We start from the raw sequence: 19,508 nt of genomic DNA, 5'->3' as shown, positions 1-19,508 counted from the left end.
TTTCCATGGATTGTCAAAATATTTTGGTTCAACGCCGAACCTTTTCAAGTAATTCGTTGCTTGATTCTTTTGACTTTTTTTCCTCCAATTTCCAAATTGAGTTTATTTTAATCAAATGATTTTGTTATTCTTAAAAAAAAAAATTGAATACTATTTACACGATCTTTTTTCGTTCCGATTTTAAATTGTTTAATTGTGGCTTCTTCGCAATTCATTCGAAATAAATTGATCTGTTTTAACGATTGATAATTTCTATCATAAAATTTATTGTATCAAGTATTGCATGGAATATACATATTGAAATCTCAATTGAAGAAAATTTTTTTTCTACTTGAGAATTTCCAAGTGAATGGACAGTTTATTATTAAAAATTTGAAATATAAAAGTTTTAAATCTAAATGCATTTATTTACAAATGAAGTAGAAATGAGACAGCTCTATATTTATTTTTTTAAAAACTCTCTACATTCCAATTGATTGGAACTTTTTACGTCAAGATGGAATTTTTTTTTTCTCAATTTAAGAAAATCATGATTTCATTCGTACTTATATTCACATCTCTGAATTTTCCAATAAATGATTACAAAGATAATTTTCTTACAATAAGATTCTCTCTCTTTTCTTAATATACTAATTTTTTCTTCATTCGAGATTATAATTATTTCTGCAGAACTTTCATGAGTTGTTTTAAAACCTTTATTTTTGCTATTGAGCATTTAATTATTCTGATTACACGACATAATTTTTCAAAGTTATTTATCCCTGGCTTTATTGAATTTATTTATTTACTTTTTCAATCAATGTTTGATATGATTGAGAGATTAATTCTTTATTTAAAATTAAATTAAATCGTATGTCAACAATAATTTTTGTGACTAAAGTGAATTTTTATTATTTGAGCTTTTTAGTAGTCTTTCCGAAACAAACTCATCTGTTTTAACCGATAATAATTTCCGGACGAAAAAAAAAAAATTGCTTCTATAAAAGAATGTTTTTTCGTTAATCGACATTTTGACAGCATTAATAAAGCTTATTATTTACAGAACTGAAATTTAAATAATTAAAACTAAAACTCACTTATTTATATGAAAATATTAATTTTTTGAATTTGATATAGATTGTTCTTGAAATCCTTAATTTTTCAATATTTTAAAAACTTTTGTAGAATGGTTCAATACATATTTTTCTTAAATTGAGAAAAACTGATGCTAGTTAAAGAACAATAAGATTCCATTGTTTATTTCTTTTTTCTATTCCACAAAAATATTATTTATTACAAATAAAAATTTCTTCATACTAAATGATTTTAGTTTGTCGAAATTGGAAATAGCGTTGATATATTCAAAAATATAATTTAATGAATTTTTTTTTTTTTCAATTAACTAAAGCTTCTTATGACTCACACACGGCATTCTTTTTGATCAAATCGACATTTTCTTGAATGAAGTGGTTCACGGTTAATTTCATATTTCTTCATCCAAGAAAATTTTTTACCGGCAAAATCTAAAAATTTTCTCCGTATTAGCTAAGGAAAGGAAGTTGTCACATGTTAATTCATAAAGAATTAATTTAGCTGAAGAAATTAACAAGTAGGATACTTCCTTCCCTTAGCTGCCATTTTTCCTATAGATTTTTATTCAATTAAAAAAATAAAAAGCTATAGGAAAAATGGTCGCTAAGGAAAGGAAGTTGTTTACCTGTTAATTTACAAAGAATTAATTCAGCCAAAAAAATTAACACGTAGGCAACTTTCGTTCCTTAGCTACCATTTTTCCTGTAACTTTTTATTAGTTTAAATAATTTTATTTATTTCAATTAATAAAAAGCTATGGGAAAAGTATTAGCTAAAGAAAAGAAGTTGCCACACTGAAAAACATTTTTCTGTTTTTAAGAATAAAAAAAAAATTCTTAATTAAAACCGTAAATTTTCTTGAATTATTAAATATTTGATTTGAATTAATACTAAATTGCATTTGATAAGAGTAATACTATTTTTGTATCAAAGAAAAACTTCTTGAATTAATGACTATCAAACGTATTGTATTATAGAATAAATGATTTGAAATAATACGTCGATGTCTTGATTTGTGATAAAAGTGCCTTAATTTTAAAAGTTGGCTTCTTGAATAAAATCAACTCACTCCTTAATATGAAAATTCTATGTTACTATTTAAATCAAAATGTATCTTAATTTTAGAAGTTGGCTTCTTGAATAAAATCACTTTACTTCTTGATACAATAACTTTATGTCACAATTCTAATCACAAAAGTATAAAATAAATTTAATTTAATTATAAAAAAAAATTATTTATTTAATTCATCATATCAATAAGAATAAATAAATTTTAGCTGTCACAGAATGCATTTATTTTATAAAAAAAATCGTTTTGTGACAGTTAAAATTAATAATAATCAACATAAAACAAAACAATCAATAAATAAAATTAAAACGAATAGAATAAATTATTGATTTAAAAAAGTACTTGATTGAATATTTCAATCATCAGAGGTATCGAATAAATATAAAGACAATGAAAATTTGTTCTACTTGAATATTTGTTCTACTTGATGAATACATCATGACAATCCGAGAATCAACTGACACTCGGCTGATGATCGGCATATTATATATGCAAAAAATAATATTCATAAATACATAAATATAAACAATTAAACATAAAATTTATTTTTATTAGTTTTATAAACCCCGAAATGTATTTGTATAATTAAAAAAAAGTTTTTTTTTTCTTGAAATTTCCGTTATATATAAAAAAAAATGCAAAAGCAGCTTCCTATAAAATTTCGACATACATAAATCCATGCATAATTGACGCTTCTAGATCAATTCCTATATCTAAGTAAGAAAACCCCATGTATTTTAAATGGGAAACTTCATTCACTTACAGGGGGCGGCTAGGATGAAAATAAAAATTTTTTATATATAGCCCAAAAATTTTTTAAATTTTTTTTCAACGATATTAGGGGGCGGCACGATAAAAATTTTGCCATCACTTATACCCACTCTATGTCTCCACGTTATAGAAATCTCATGCAAGTTCTTGCACATGTTCCATTGGCTGTGATCAGTGATGGGTAAATGGTCAATTTTTGAGGTTTCATACACTTACAGTAAGATACTGTAAGATACTGTAAGAAACTGTAAGATACCTCTGAAGCCATTTTGAACATTCTTACTGACTGTCGACTCGACAATTAGTTCTTATTGCTCGATATATATTGGTACATGTAATTTATTTGTTATATAAATACCTATATATAATATCAAGGAAAACCAGTTTGAAGGAATTAATGTTGCTTGAAACATAATTTTTTGGCAACATTAATTTCTTAGCTCCATCCTTTCCTTAGCTACTGCTTTTCCTCGGACATTTTCTATTTATTAAATGAATAATATACATGTCATTTTATTTTTAAAAGATGGAAATGTCCAAGAAAAAGCAGTAGCTAAGGGAAAGATGTAGCTAAGGAATTAATGTTGCTTAAAAAAGAATTTCTTTGGCAACTGTAATTCCTTAGCTCCATCTTTTCCTTAGCTACTATTTTTCCTTGGGATTTTTACATTTTTATTTATTTAAAAAATAAAATGCATGTAATTTTATTTATTAAATAAATTATAATGTCCAAGGAAAAGCAGTAGCTAAGAAAAAGATGTAGCTAAGAAATTAATGTTGCCAAAAAATTATGTTTTAAGGAATTAATGTTGCTTTAATTTTAAATAACTAATTTTTTAAATAAATAAAAATCCCAAGGAAAAATAGTAGCTAAGGAAAAGATGGAGCTAAGGAATTACAGTTGCCAAAGAAATTCTTTTTTAAGCAACATTAATTCCTTAGCTACATCTTTTCCTCAGCTACTGCTTGTTTTTGGAATTTTTATTTATTTAATAAATAAATGACATGTATTTATCGAATAAAAAAAAAATTGTAGCACGAAGGTTCCACGTTTATTCGTAGAAGGCGCTGGGAACGCAATGTAAGATACCTCGATGTATGAAACCGATGATGTAAGATACTGTATCTTACATGGTATCTTACACATGTAAGATACCAAGGTATCTTACCTACCCAACACAGCCTGTGATAGGCTTTTTAAGGCTGATTCCCACCAAAATTCTAGTAATTATCTAGTGATGATAGATTTTGCAAGCATTTCTATAGTGTGGAGACACCGCTATACTTCTGGGACCCATAAACTACGTGAGTCAAAATAAACATGGAGTTCTTAAAACTTGTGAATTTAACGATGAAAATCTACCCAAATACAGAAAGAAGAATATACCAAATTGTTTATTTTTAACTTTCTTTTTGAATTTGACTATTCGCACCCCGATCGTGGTTTTTCCGTGGTAATGATTTATGTTTTTTCGTGGTTTTTTCGTGGTTTTTTCGTGGTAATGATTTATGTTTTTTCGTGGTTTTTTCGTGGTAATGACTGATGTTTTCTCGTGGTTTTTTCGTGATAATTGATGATGTTTTCTCGCGGTAATGACATATAAGTTTCGTGGTAATAATAATAACAGTAAATAACTAAATGTTACTAGATTTTTAAAATGGCGTAAATGGTGGTGTAAATTGGTGTTCATGTATGTAGTATGTATATAAATATATATGTATGTATGTATGTATGCGTGTAAGCATATGCATGCGTACTCTGTGGTTCCCGGTCATGAAGAATAGAGAACAGGAGGACGAACTTAAATGGGGCTATCGAGCCAAAAACGCTACAAAAACCAACAAGGTGAATTAGTTCTATTTTGGCCTGTAGATAGCTCTGCTGCGAGGCTTGGACCACTTTTAGTTGTGGTAGTTACGTACGTGTGATAATATATGAAACGGTATCTTTACATGTGTAGGTGCAATGTTTATGTTTATTTATCATTGTTGATCATATCGATGTGTGAAGTTAATGTTTTTTTTATTAAACAATATATTTGATAACTTTTAACAATTATATTGAATAGATTAAAGAAAAAAATTACAATTTTACGGAAAAAGTATCCGCGAAAGTATACATGATTATAAAAAAAAATTTTAAAAATCAAGGTTGATCATGATTCAATAATAAAAATATTTATCAATTGAATTCATATCGAAAAAGAAATCTTGATTAAAATTAATTTAAAAAAAAAAAATAATATTGTCGGAAATACAATACTCGTATAAACATGTTCGTTATTTTTAGAATTAATTTTTTGTATATTTCAATTCATAAGTGCTTTGAAAAAATGTTGACTCCAATATTAACAAATCAGCATCTATCAAATAATAACAAAAATAAAGTAATTTAAAAACGAATTTTGAACTATGTTATTCATTATTTATTTTAGTTTGTTATTTACAGATAATTGTAAGTTACCTTAAATATAATAAATTTGTTGATATTGTTATAGTTTAAGAACATTTTTAAAGTTTATTTTTTATATATGTCAATAGCCGAGTACTATTTTAGTAGCCATACCTAAAAATCATAGTATTTATCATCAAAATAATATGCATTATTTCCTTGACTTAAATTTCATTATTTTATTATTATTATTATATTATTATGAATATGTATATAAAAAAAACTATGTACTTATTTTATCTTCATTATACAACAAGATTGTTTACATTGGAGTAATCTAAAGAGTAATAACTAATCAATTTTATGTTGTTGACAATTTATTATTAATTTTTTTATTATGAATATTATTATTTTTATTTATTATTGTGTAAAAAAATAATAAATAATAAAAATGATCACTTTATTTATTAGTTAATAATAATAAACATTGATAAACAACGACACACACTCAGCTCACAGCTGTCAGTTGGGTGGTCCAAGAGCGCTATTTCGCCCTCTTTGTATAAATTTTAAAACTAATTCACGAGTCGATTTTTATACACATTTTTAGCTTACGGAGTTCGTCCTCCTGTTCTCTATTCTTCATGTTCCCGGTCTTATATTTAAATTTACTTTCAGGAGATACATTTTTTTAAATATATTTATATAGCTTTTATTTATGTATTTATATACGTCTGTATATTTAATTTTTTAAACTTACAGATAAACAATATAAATTATTTAATATACATATATTTTTTTTTTTTTTTAATCTAAAATATCAGCTAATATTATTTATTATTTATCGTATATTTATACAAATACGATTAATAGACTCTTCAAAAACATCGTACGATAATTTAATATTTTTGTTTTAAATTTCACTATTAATTGAGCAGACAAAAAAATATAATGTATTTTATTATAAAATATTAAATCAATTGTTGACCTGTCTATTTTAGATTATTAACCAGCATGTAATTGAATCTGAATATTATTCTTTAATTTATGTTGCAATTAAGTTTTTTTTTAAAAAACAAGATAGCCATAGCAAATAAATTAATATTGCGTTGCAATAAAAAAATTAAAATTATCATTGTTCAATACTATTAGAGAATCATTACTAACATGAAAAAATAGAATAAATTTTGTAAATATACTTGAGGAAAAATAAAAGATAAAAAAAAAAGATGCCTCAGCATTATCATCAGATCGTTTGATCAATGGTAGATATGATCTACCACTTGGCTGATGAATCATACGTCCAGTTATTCTTCGTACCAATAAATTATCATCAATTCCAAATTCAATAACAGCATCTAGTTTTGTTTTTCTTTTACTCAACATTTGATCAAGTTTTTCAGCTTGTGGTACACTACGTGGAAAACCATCAAGTAAAAATCCACGTTTACATTCTGGTTTATCTAAATTACTATCAATCATATCAACAACAAGATCATCACTGACCAATTTTCCTTCATCCATTATCTTTTTTAATTCAGCACCAATTTTTGATCCAGCTTGTATTTCAGCACGTAACATGTCACCAGTTGATAAATGACAAACACAATAACGTTCTTTAAACAGAGGTGCCTGTGTTCCTTTTCCACTACCAGGTGGTCCTAATAATACAGCATTTATTCCTCTTGATGGTTTATCAAGTTTTTCACTTGTTATTGGTGATGATGCTGGAGCCATTGTTAATTAATTTAATTAATTTGACAATTAACAAATTAAAATATATGACTGGTTGGAATGTTTGGCTCTTATTTATTTATTTATTTAGGTATTTATATATTAATATATTAAGTCATATACATTGATATATTTATTTTTTACCAGTTTTAATTTGTTTTTTTTTTTGTACAGTAGTACATTTTGTATCAGTAATTTTTTGTCTCCCAATTCGACTTAATTGCACAGGTAAATATATTTCTGTTTTTTTTTTTTCAATTGAAAGATTATTTAAATCTTTTATGATATTTTTGTTTTGTACCCACGCTGCTTCAATTTTTTTAATTTTTTTAATTTGAATCTCAAATTCAAATCCTTTTAAACACAATATTTTTTTTTTTAAATCATCAATCAATGAATCAAGAATTTTTTTCTTTTCTGTACCATTGAGTTTGTCATTTAATTTCACATAATTATCAACATTAAAATCATTATGATCAAGACATTTTAGAATGTTACATCTTTCATAAAATTTTTCTGGACAACAATTATATATTAAATAATATATTTGTTTAAATATCCATTCAACCTCAGATTCTTTTTCATCATCATCCATTTCTTGAACCGCTGGTGCATTTTTTACATCAAGTTGTAAAATATCACCAGAATTTTTAACTGGCTGCATTATTTGAGCAGGTGATGATCGACACCAACGTGTACAAAGTTTAATAGTAAATAGTGGTAGATTAAAAGCCTTTCGCACTGCTAAAATATGTTTACAAATGAGTAAAGAAGCTACCCACTTAAAACATGTACAATTATCAGGAGAAACATACAAAAAATATGTTTCACCTTCACGAGTTACCTTCTTGATTTTACATTCTTTCAATGAGTGATTTATGATTACCAATTTTTCAAGATGGTAATTTTCAAGATCAAATTGTACTTTTTCAAACGCAAACGTGGTGAGATGTGCATGATATTTTAAAACCTCAGGATCACTTGAAATTGGTTTTGTGTTGGTTTTGTATAATGTTTTGGCTGTTTTTTTTAATTGATTTTCCTTACGATTTTCAAGCCATTTGAATAAATTTTTTAGAGCATTTGTCAAAGTATCATTAGGTGTTAACCAACGTTTTAATTGACAATTATTTGATTCCGATCGATTGTTGGTTAAATTATCAAAATTAATAGTTTGATTCATTCCAAAGGTTGTCCATTCATTTCTATTATCATGCCAATTATTTACAAAATAATTGAGTAATTTGGGATGCTCATGTGCATTTGTATAAAATTTTTCAAATAATTTATTGTATCTGGCTTCAGATGGACTATCACACATTCGAAACATTAAATCTAAATAAAAGTCAACTTCAGCACATGATATACCCATATTTTTCACTGTAACATTCAGCTGAAATGTTTTTTTTGTATGAAATTTACATAGAAGTGTTCTTGCATGAGGAAAAATTTCATTGATAACACTTCGTGCAATTAAATCTTTATCTGTCATAAAACTTTTAATTTGATTACACACTTTATCACCATGACTTTCTTTAAAACAATTAAATAACCATTTAATTGTAACTCGTGTTTCGTTGGCAAGTACTCCAATGCCAACTATTTGAGTAAAACCATATTTATCTTGGACGGTAAAAAGCTGAAGAACAAATTTTCTTCTAAATAATTTATATGTACCATCTGTTAACACCATTTCAGGTGAACTATTCATGTCACCACGCATGGTTTCAGTATCAAAATACATGGCTTGGAATTCACCATCACGTTCCAAAGTTGATACATTTGCACCTGTATCAAATAATTATTTCATTATTACCTTCAAATATTATTTTAATACATCAAACTAATTAAAAAGCAGTTGTACTGCTATGATTTATTTTTGATAAATAATTAGGATCACCATTTAAAACAATGAAAAAAAAATCAACATGAAGACTTGAACAATATACAATAACTAATCATCAAAATATTCATGTAAAATATGTACATGTACTTGCAAATTATACTATTAATTTAATTATTAATGATTCACAGTATTAGCAGCTTCACTCTTATTAATTTGAATATTTATTAATTATTAATTAATTTATTAATTAAGATAAAATTTCAAATTGATGAGCTATTTATTTTGGGCTTTTTAGTCTATCTATCTTCAATATTTTTAATCAATATATATAAATAAAAAAGCAATATATATATATATATAAAAAAAGCATGTTATATACTTTTTAAAAAAATATAAATAATAAGAGAATTACGTTTTTCTTCTTGAAGAAAGTCCAAGCATTTTGGAAAATAATCGTCATTTGGATCTTTTAATTTTGTTCCAAATTATGGATATCTGCCATCTCAATTTTTCCAGTTTTTAACTGCATTTTTAATAATATTTCTTGTTTAGGACATTTCATTTGTAAATATTTGGCAGCTTCTTGCTGAGCAATTCTATCTTTCAATCCACGATTTTTTGGAAGAGTTGATCTAATGACCTGTATAATTTCATTGTATTCTATTAATAAATTAACATAATAATAAAAATATAAAAATAAATAAATATATAAATAATATATACCTCCATGCCCTTATGATTTTCATGTTTCTCATCCAACTGGGTGATAATCAAAAAATCCTTTGTGTCATTTACATTCAGCTTAATACGAGCTTTACAATTTCGTTTACAAGTCCTTGAATATTAAAATATTTTTAAATTACACATGACGATTAATAAATCACTTGAAAAAATTAGATTAAGTCAAAAGAACAAGATAAACAAAAAACACATACTTAGCTTCACCTCGCTTTCCAGTTGCAACACTATCTCTTGTGGGTCCATATATACAATTAAATGTTATGCGTTCATAAATTAATTTATTATCACTAAATTTACTAGAATGACCTGTAACAAAATCTACTTTTTCCTCAGCTTCATACAATTTTTTATCTATTAAAAATTGATTATATTCTGAATATTTTTTTCCAATATAAAATATTGATGGTTGGTTCATCATCTAGATGTGGAAAAATTTAAAAAATTAATAATTTATTAATTTCTTATTGTGATAATTTAATAAATATTATTTATTCAATTTTTTATACTCACAATGACATTATTTACAACACTAATATGAACAATTAACAACTTCAGCAACAAAACAAATTCACTGAATTTTTTTTTTTTTTTCATGTATAAAATAAATATACATATATACATGTATATACTAAGAAAACAAAAAACATACGACCGATTGCTTTTTTTTATTTGGTGCAAACGGTTTTGCATTTTTGGAGAATAATTAAATTCCTTTTTTACCAACTTTCTTTTGTTTTTTTTTTTTTATTTGCGTTTCAAGAATTATATGCCATTTATTTATTCGCCTCAGAGCGTTTAACACGTATATACATAGTGTAATCAGAATAAAAAAAAAAAAAAGAAACACGAGGACAAGGCAAGTCACATTTTTTACTAAAAATTTTTCTAAAATAATAATTATTAATTATATTTATAATTTATTATTATATTTATTGTACTTTTGTTATAATTATGATCAATATTATTATTAAATAATTAATTAAGTAATTAAGTAATTAACTCAATAATTTATCTTTATTCTGTACAACTTAAAGATGTACTGAATTTACCTAAAAAAATTGAATTGCATTATTAAATTCATTATAACAATGAGATAGTTATTAATTCTTGAATCAATTAATGACGAAATTTAAATAAATAAAACTCATTTAATGTGTTTTTTAAAGATGGAAGTTAATCAACCTATCCGGGTATTTACAAGTAAAAAAAGTGTTGAAAATTTTATCAAGAGACGAGAACGACGTGGACGGTATACATATTCTACTGGAACATCAAAACTTATAACAGAAAATGTTCAAAAGAAAAGAAAATATAAAATCAAAGAAGATCTTTATTGGTCCTCGTTAATAGTTACTTGTACTAAAGGTGGAAAATATATACCACGTTTAAAAAATGGACAACGTCAAATATCTAAAACGTAAGTGTTTATATAAACCAGTCATTGAATTTAATGTGTATTATAAATTTGATTTTTTTATTAGAACTGCAAAAATAAACTGTCCAGCTCATATGAAAATCTTACCATCAAAAAGTGGTAAAATGTTGGAGCTAAGGTCATATGATTTACATCACACTTGCAGAGCTTCAACTGAGAGTGGTAATTAAATTTTGATTTAATAATAATTATCATTGAATAATTAAGCGTGATTATTTTCTTTTATTCTATGCATAGAATAAAAGAAAATATAATCATTTTTTTAATAATAATTAATATAAATAATTTTGATAACAATATTCCAATTTCCAGATCTCGAAATGACAAATCCTGAACATTGGTCACCAGATACTTCGAGTCACAATGATGTTTTCAATTCAACTTTTCGTGATACAGCTGAATCTGACAACTTAAATTTTACAAGAATGTTAGCTGAGGTATCAGAAATTGAAAATGACAATGTAACTGATGATGGTGAATATGTTAAAACAAATAATGATATTGATGAAGATGTTGGTGGAGATGCTGATGAAGATGTCGATGATGGTTATAATGATGTTCATGAAGATAAACAAAAAGATGATACTCATGAAGATGAACAAGAAGAAGAAGAAGATGCAGATGAAGAAGGAGAAAAAGATGCTGATGATGAAGAAGAAGATGCTGATGAACGTAAAATACTGGAAGCCATTCAAAGCTTGAATGATCAATTGAAGAAAATACAAATGTCAAAAAAGAATAAAAAAGAAAAACAAAATGATGTTGATATTGATCTAGAAAAAATAAAAAATAAATCTGATAATGTTATTCTAGATAAAAGATCAAGAAATACTGTCAAACGTTTTGAAATAGGACTAAATGATGAACCAATTATAAAACCAACATCGAGTGCTGCAGCAATGATTGTAACAAATGACCGAAAGATGAAAGGTCGACCAGCTGGATCAAAAAATAAAAAAAAAAACCTTGTTATTAATAGAACATTGAAGTTTGATGAAAAAAAAAAAACAGAAAAACAGGCAATGCTATTGAAATCAGTTTTTGGTGAAACAATACTTCAAAAAATCTTTGTTAGTAATTATAAAGTCACTGTCAATGATTTACCAAAAGAATATTCATCAATACCTGATTGCTTCCATGACCAATTGGTACAATTAGAAATAATTCAACAATATTTTGAAAAAGATGCATTTAAAAAGTTCGCTAACTTGGTCAATAAAAAAATAAAAGCACAAATATTTACGTGTTATCAATGTCAAAATAATTTAATAGATGGACAATCAGAAGAATCAATATGTTGTGACAGTTGTTTGTTTTGGTTTCATACTGAATGTATAGAAATAAATGACAATATTGATGTGTGGTTTTGTATTGATTGTCAACAATAACAATAATATTTAACTTATGGTGGTGCCAGTAACCGTGTACTCATATAACTTTCATTCATCGTATTTAATTATATTAATAATTTTAACAATGGTTGCAAACATTTGTAATAACATTACAATATAAAAATATGAATAAAAAATACTATCCATTAAAATATCTAATGTCTAATTAAAATTAAAGTAAGGATATCTGTTAATAATAAAACAATAACAATTAATTTTTTGTTAATATTAGTTTATTAATATTGACATCTTTTATTCTTGATTTTGTTGTCAATAATTAAATAAAATAAAAATGCATAAACACACACATGCATACATACATTGATACATATATATGCACATATACTGATATACATGAACACCAAGGAGATTACCCTCCTTATTCACCTCCATGATGAACACCAATTTACACCACCATTTACGCCATTTTAAAAATCTAGTAACATTTAGTTATTTACTGTTATTATTATTACCACGAAACTTATATGTCATTACCGCGAGAAAACATCATTAATTATCACGAAAAAACCACGAGAAAACATCAGTCATTACCACGAAAAAACCACGAAAAAACATAAATCATTACCACGAAAAAACCACGAAAAAACCACGAAAAAACATAAATCATTACCACGGAAAAACCACGATCGGGGTGCGAATAGTCAAATTCTTCTTTTTTTTAAACAGTTATAGTCAATGATTATTTAAAGTTATAATAATGATAATAATAATAACGATATGATTTAATTAAAATAAATTTATAATATAGTTAACTTGAAAAATAAATACGTTCATTTGACCAATTTATCCTGATAGTATTCTGGTCAGGATTGGATCAGACACCCCTATTCCGGATGAACTGAGGCATCCTGATTCTTTCCTGAACAAGAAACCTTAATAAAAAATATAAAATTTTGAAAAGGATTTATCCTGATAGGATTCTGGTTAGGATTGGATCAGGCAACCTTATTTACGATGTGGTCAGGTTTCCTGATCTAGTTTAGATCGGGGTTTAATCAGGATTCCTGAAATAAGGCAACCTGATCCATTTCAGATCAGGATCAGGCGTCAAATAGAGAAACCTGAACATTTTTCTACTCTAGTAAGTTAGGCTTTTCACCATAAATTTTCAAACTGATATCTTTTAATCTAAATTAATATTTTTTAAACGGCACAGAGGAATTGGATTATTCTTTGCATACTTAGTCCGTCATTTAAAGATGTACAATATGTAGTAAATTGGAGAATTGTAGTAACCCGGAGAAAAATGAAAAGATCTTTTTAGATATAAAAATATGTCCGGAGATCTCAGGATATCTTGATATCAAAACATATGGAGAGCCCAGGTAGGAGTAAACGATTGTGCCAGGCTTGGCACAAGCTTATGCACAAGGCTCACATGCTTGTGTCTAGCTGGTGCTACAAGCTTGTGCCAAGGTTGTTAAGTGATTGGAAATGTGCCTATGTTAAAAGCTTGATGACAAGCCTTGTGCCAAGGCTCGTGTCCCAGCCTCGTGTCAAGACTCGTATTCCAGCCTTGCGCCAAGGCTTGTGGCGCCTCGGGCTTGACACAAGCTTCCAAAAACAATTTTAAAAAAAATATAAATAAATTATTATGGTTAATCTATTATTATTGTTAATTTATTAATTCCAACATTGTTATTTTATAATTCAGACAATTCTATTAAACGATAATAATTAAACGAAAAACTAGGGACGCGACGCGGGATCGATCCGGGGCCTCTCACGTGGAAGTCCAATTCACTATTATGTCGACCATCGGGGTATTGATGAAAGTGGTTGTCAAAATTTTTTATATAAATAAATTCTATTGAGACTGAACACACAGTCCTTGCGAATGCCTCACACAATAGTCAAAGTTTGATAATTTTTATTTGAAATTTATATTAAATTTATATATCTAATCACTATAATTGTTTTTTTTTTAGTTAAATATATGCATAAGTCAAGTCTCGTGTCAAGCTTGGTGGAACAATGGGCACCAGCTTGACACAAGGCTGTGTTACGAAGCTCGTTTGAGGGCGGGAAAAATCAAGGAGACAGTCTTGTGTCGAGCCTGGATTAACAAGGCTTGTCTAGAGACTGAAAAAACAGCACCCGTATTCACGGGGCAAAATTGTTCTCATTAGGGCTTTTTTTTCCGCTGATGGCGCTTGACAAAATTTTTTTTATATAGATTTCACATAGAAAAGCTCCACAAACACCACCATCGGAAAAAAAACGCCCTAATGAGAACATCCTCTGAATACGGGTGCTGCACTGAGAAAAATATCCTGCGATTTTTACACAGATTATTGTAAAATTTGGGACCGTGGCCGACATCTGCGAAATACACCATAATTTTGTGTAATTTTTGCATAAATAAAAAATGATTCTACGTTATCTGATAAATCCCATAAAATTTTCATTGACTATATTGTAAGATTTATTATTTTTAAATGAAAACTTATTTCATATGAAAAAATGTAAAGTTTGCATTGAAAGAAAGATAAATTTTGTAATATTTTATTGTTAATTTTACATTTTTTTAAGAGAAATACCGATTATTCTGAGAAAATGAAACACCAGAATAATTTAATAGAATTCATCTTATTTATTGTAAAATTTACCGGAAAAACATGAAAAAAAAACATTTATTTAGTGATCTTTTTGATTTACGTCGTTGGAACGTAAAATTTACACTTTTTCCGTAGAAATATTGTGACGTACACATTGCTCCCACTCTTGCTTTTTTGTCGAAATGTTTTTTTGCCAAATAAATTAATACGTAGTTTGAATTACTTTTACAACCATACGACACAATCATTATATTTTAAAATAAATAAAAATGATGTAAAATTAAACTAGACTACAAATTAATTTATTTAGCAATATCGATTATACTATTTTTCCCATAATTAATTGATAAAAAAGCTATAGGCAAATGTTTCTAAGGAAAGAATGTTGCCAAATAAATTGAGTCGTAATTTCGACTAGATTAATTTTACAGCCATTACGTAGTAGATAAAAGACATGTAATTTTATTTTTGAAAAACAAAAATGTCCCAGGAAAAGCAGTAGGTAAGGAAAAGATGTAGCTAAGGAATTAATGTGACTAAGGAATTATTTCCTTGAAACATAATTCTTTGGCAACCTCAATTCCTTAGCTACATCTTTTCCTTAGCTACTGCTGTTCCTTGGACATTTTTTATTTATTTTATAAATAAAATACATGTAAATTTATTTTTGAAAAACAAAAATGTCCAAGGAAAAGCAGTAGGTAAGGAAAAGATGTAGCTAAGGAATTAAGGTTGCCAAAAAATTATGTTTAAAGAAAATAATGTTGCTTGAAATATAATTCTTTGGCAACCTCAATTCCTTAGCTACATCTTTCCTCATAACTACTTACAATAATTTTAAAATAAATTTATTTAATTAAATAAAAAATGTCCAAGGAAAAGCAGTAGCTAAGGAAAACATGTAGCTAAGGAATTAATGTAACTAAGGAATTATTTCCTTGAAACATAATTCTTTGGCAACCTCAATTCCTTAGCATTTTTTATTTATTTTATAAATAAAATACATGTAAATTTATTTTTAAAAAATACAAATGTCCAAGAAAAGCAGTAGCTAAGGAATTAATGTGGCTAAGGAATTAATGTTGCCAAAAAATTATGTTTCAAGGAAATAATTCCTTAGTCATATTAATTCCTTAGCTACATCTTTTCCTTAGCTACTGCTTTTCCTTGGACATTTTTTATTTATTTTTTAAATAAAATTACATGTTTGTTACTAATTCAAATTATTCCCATTGTGTCAATCATGACTGTCGTGTAAATAAATTTTTTTTTTTTTTTTTCTTTTAGATAAAACTACGGGGTATTTTGTAATTATACCTTTGTTGACGTTATATGTTTTTTATAAGTACGGGGTGCCCCGTAAAAATAAATTCTCCATTTTCAAATCCTTTAAAATTTGTTTGTTGTCATAAAAAAATAAAAGAAGCCGTAAAAGTACGGGGTCCCCTGTCAATATAAATCGGTAACTCAAAAATTCGTCAATGTTTTGCTAACTTTTTTAGAGTTTTTTTTCTTATTACGGAGGCTAGGAGCCATAGGCTCAGCCGCAGTCTTGAATTCATCGGCGAAAAAAAAAAAACGCTCATAACTTACGAACTAAGTAACCGAGAGACTTCGTACTAGGCTCAAGAGAAGCGCATCAAAAAACTCTATCGCCCGCGTAATAGGTTTTTTGCTCTATTGATAATAGTTTTTAATCAAAAAATTAAAATGTAAATTTTGAAAAAATTTTTTTTCTTACTTAAAAATTTGTGGTGTCTAAACTATCCATCAGAGAGTATTTATCACCAAAGGTTTTTTGTTCGTAAATCTTTTCTGTTTTATATTTCATTATTCTTAAATTATTATTTATGTAACTTAAAATAGTACATACGTTTTTATGTGAAAATTTTACAAGTTATAAAAACGGCGCAATAAATACTTCGACGCAAAATCATAGTAGAGACTTCGTATTAGGCTCAGTTTATGTGTCTCAGAAAACTCTTTCGCCCGCTTTGCAAAATCCCTTTCCATTTATAATAGTTTTTTGAGAAAAAAAAAAAAAACTACAAAATTGAAAAAAAAAATTCCGATATTTAATTTTTTTTCTCAAAAACCGTTGATGAGAGAGAAAAAAACCCTGAATGCCGTTACTAGATTTTTTTGAGGCGCATAATTTGAGCCTAATACGAACTCCCTATCTTGATTATAACAAAAGTTATGGCTCGCCGAAAAAAAACTGAAAAACGGCGCAATGAATAACTCAACGCGAAATCAAAAGAGAGACTTCGTATAAGGCTTATATTATGCGTCTCAAAAAACTCTATCGTCCGCATAATGGGTTTTTTCCCCTATCTATAATAGTTTTTGAGAAAAAAAAAAAAAACTTCAAAATTTGACAAAAAATTCGGATATTTAATTTTTTTGCTCGAAAACTGTTATTGAGAGAAAAAAAAAACCCTAATGCCGTCACTAGATTTTTTTAAGGCGCATAATTTGAGCCTAATACGAACTTCCTATCTTGATTATAACAAAAGAGTTGAAATAAAATGTTTATAAGGCTCCAAAAAAAGCCTTGATTCGAGTAATGTTATTGTTGATAAACTATTAAAATGTATTTCAGCAATAATTTGAAACAATCATGGCCCTAGCCGGAGTATTGAAAATTTTTAATTTTCAACGGGTAACGCGGGCCACACGCCCCAACAAACGTTACCAGGTCTTTTTTATAAATTTTTTGGTAAACGTTCCATATCTACGGTGTCATACCGGAATATTTGATGATACATTCACAAATAATTTATATACCCTACATAGAATATAAAATAACTCGTGAATACACCGTAAAATATTCAATGCGCAATGAAATAATTCCGTGATAATTTGATATTTTTTACATCATATTCCCGTACTTATAAATTCCTGAATTTTTACGGTATTTTTTCGTAAATAGTAGTAACCACATGCAGAAAACTTAGTGTAAATAAGTAATTAAATACGGAAATGTCAACTTGGTCCACTTCGTAGTGGTTGCCCCGTAGAATTAACAAAAAAATTCTCTCAGTGTAGTCTATATTTATATCACAGTTATTTGACACAATAATTCTAGTTTATTTATTTGTTTTTAATTTTTATACTCCATTAATGTTTTAATTTTTTTTTATATGTTTATTTCTTTATTCATTTAATTTATCAATTAAAAATGTATTATTTTTTATATGTCGAATGTCATTCTTGATATGGACGAAAATTTTCTGAATGTTAAGTTTACGCGCGATGGCTTAGGGGATAACGCACTGGCTTTAGGATTATAGGTGTATATAGGTTTAGGTAGATGTAGGTTCAAATCCCAGTCGGGACAAGCAAAAACAAAAATAAATCAAACAAAACCCGTTAATATTCTGAATAAAAAAAAATCATCTTTTTTTTTTTATTTGTCAATTTAAAATCGTTATATATTATTCAAAAACAAAAAAAACTGTAAATTTTACATGATTCGTCGGTAAAACACCATTTCTACAAAATAAAGGTAATTTCTACAGTTTAACTTTATAAAACAACATTTCTACAAAAAAAATGTAATTCTCGCAGTTTAACTTTGTAAAACAACACTTCTACAAGAAGAATGTAAACTATACACAAAAATACGTGAAACACTCGATTACTAAAAAAAAAATAAATTCTTACAATATTTCAATACGGTCCCACACACAGAGAAGGATATGTTAACAGTTAACATATCCTGTTTAATGTTAACATATGCCATGTTAAAATGGGTGGTGGCTGATAAGTTTACATCAAAGATATATATATTAACATTAAACATACGTATCTTAATAGTTAATATGCGTATATTAACTATTAAGATATCTGTAATTGACACAATTTGAAGGTTAGGCTGATAGTTGAAGACATTTACGTATGTAAATATGAAAATTGAATGTAAAATTAAGAATGAATTTACAAAAAAACTAAATTTAAATAAATTTATGACAACACGAGTACATATTATATTATATTACAATTAGAATAGTATCACAATATAATGTCAAAAAAAAAAGATGACAAGAAGTAGACTGGCGCATCAAAATATTTGGCCGCGTAAAGATACGTATGTTAACTATAAACATACGTATGTTAACAGTTAAGATATCTATGTTTATTGTTAATATATATATCTTAACATTAAACTTTTGTATGTTTAATGTAAACATATTGGTATGTTAACTGTTAACTTATCCTTCTCTGAGTGCAAATTTTACATTATTTTCTGTGTAAAAATCAAAGGATATTTTTCTCCGTGTGGTTTGACACAACCTTGAAATTTTTAATCTTGTGTGAGGCTTGGAATTAACGATTGACACAGGCTTGTTACTAGCCTGGACTAACAAGTCTTGTGCAATGACTGTAAATACAGGCTCGACACAATCTTGGAAATTTCAACCTTGTTTAAGGCTTGGAATTACCGATTGACACAGGCTTGGTACAAGCCTGGACTAA

General features: G+C 27.0%; 3 protein-coding genes and 1 long non-coding RNA gene across 4 annotated transcripts in view; 2 read left to right on the top strand and 2 right to left on the bottom strand.

Moving 5' to 3' along the window:
* The window catches only part of LOC122851995 (unconventional myosin-XVIIIa), a 144,966-nt gene that overhangs the window by 105,967 nt on the left and 19,491 nt on the right, over positions 1 to 19,508 (top strand). The gene's annotated exons all lie outside the window — the stretch shown is intronic.
* LOC122851996 lies at positions 5,167 to 5,947 on the bottom strand. Its single transcript, XR_006373782.1, has 3 exons — positions 5,595 to 5,947; positions 5,376 to 5,477; positions 5,167 to 5,274 (listed from the first exon to the last, which is right to left on the bottom strand). It is a non-coding gene; the product is annotated as an uncharacterized LOC122851996 (long non-coding RNA).
* LOC122853488 (adenylate kinase) lies at positions 6,309 to 7,101 on the bottom strand. Its single transcript, XM_044153987.1, has 2 exons — positions 6,537 to 7,101; positions 6,309 to 6,329 (listed from the first exon to the last, which is right to left on the bottom strand). Exons 1-2 carry the CDS (start codon positions 7,038 to 7,040, stop codon positions 6,309 to 6,311), a joined length of 525 nt encoding a protein of 174 aa, XP_044009922.1. The 5' UTR covers positions 7,041 to 7,101.
* LOC122851994 (putative mediator of RNA polymerase II transcription subunit 12) lies at positions 9,976 to 12,602 on the top strand. The gene is made up of 3 exons (XM_044151539.1): positions 9,976 to 11,041; positions 11,106 to 11,221; positions 11,372 to 12,602. The coding sequence occupies exons 1-3, from the start codon at positions 10,776 to 10,778 to the stop codon at positions 12,445 to 12,447; spliced, it is 1,458 nt and encodes a 485-aa protein (XP_044007474.1). The 5' UTR covers positions 9,976 to 10,775; the 3' UTR covers positions 12,448 to 12,602.

Source organism: Aphidius gifuensis, linkage group LG3 (assembly GCF_014905175.1).
Source record: "Aphidius gifuensis isolate YNYX2018 linkage group LG3, ASM1490517v1, whole genome shotgun sequence".
NCBI classification, from domain to species: domain Eukaryota; kingdom Metazoa; phylum Arthropoda; class Insecta; order Hymenoptera; family Braconidae; genus Aphidius; species Aphidius gifuensis.
This window is presented reverse-complemented; position numbering and strand designations above follow the sequence as displayed.

Excerpts from the sequence above, each read along its gene's own strand:
- LOC122853488 (XM_044153987.1), bottom strand. The coding sequence starts at position 7,040 with ATGGCTCCAGCATCATCACCAATAACAAGTGAAAAACTTGATAAACCA. Across the intron at positions 6,330-6,536 it reads GATCTGATGATAATGCTGAG|ATTCAATTACATGCTGGTTA; the intron begins GCATCTTTTTTT and ends AATAATATTCAG.
- LOC122851994 (XM_044151539.1), top strand. The coding sequence starts at position 10,776 with ATGTGTTTTTTAAAGATGGAAGTTAATCAACCTATCCGGGTATTTACA. Across the intron at positions 11,042-11,105 it reads CAACGTCAAATATCTAAAAC|AACTGCAAAAATAAACTGTC; the intron begins GTAAGTGTTTAT and ends TTTTTTTATTAG. Across the intron at positions 11,222-11,371 it reads CAGAGCTTCAACTGAGAGTG|ATCTCGAAATGACAAATCCT; the intron begins GTAATTAAATTT and ends TCCAATTTCCAG.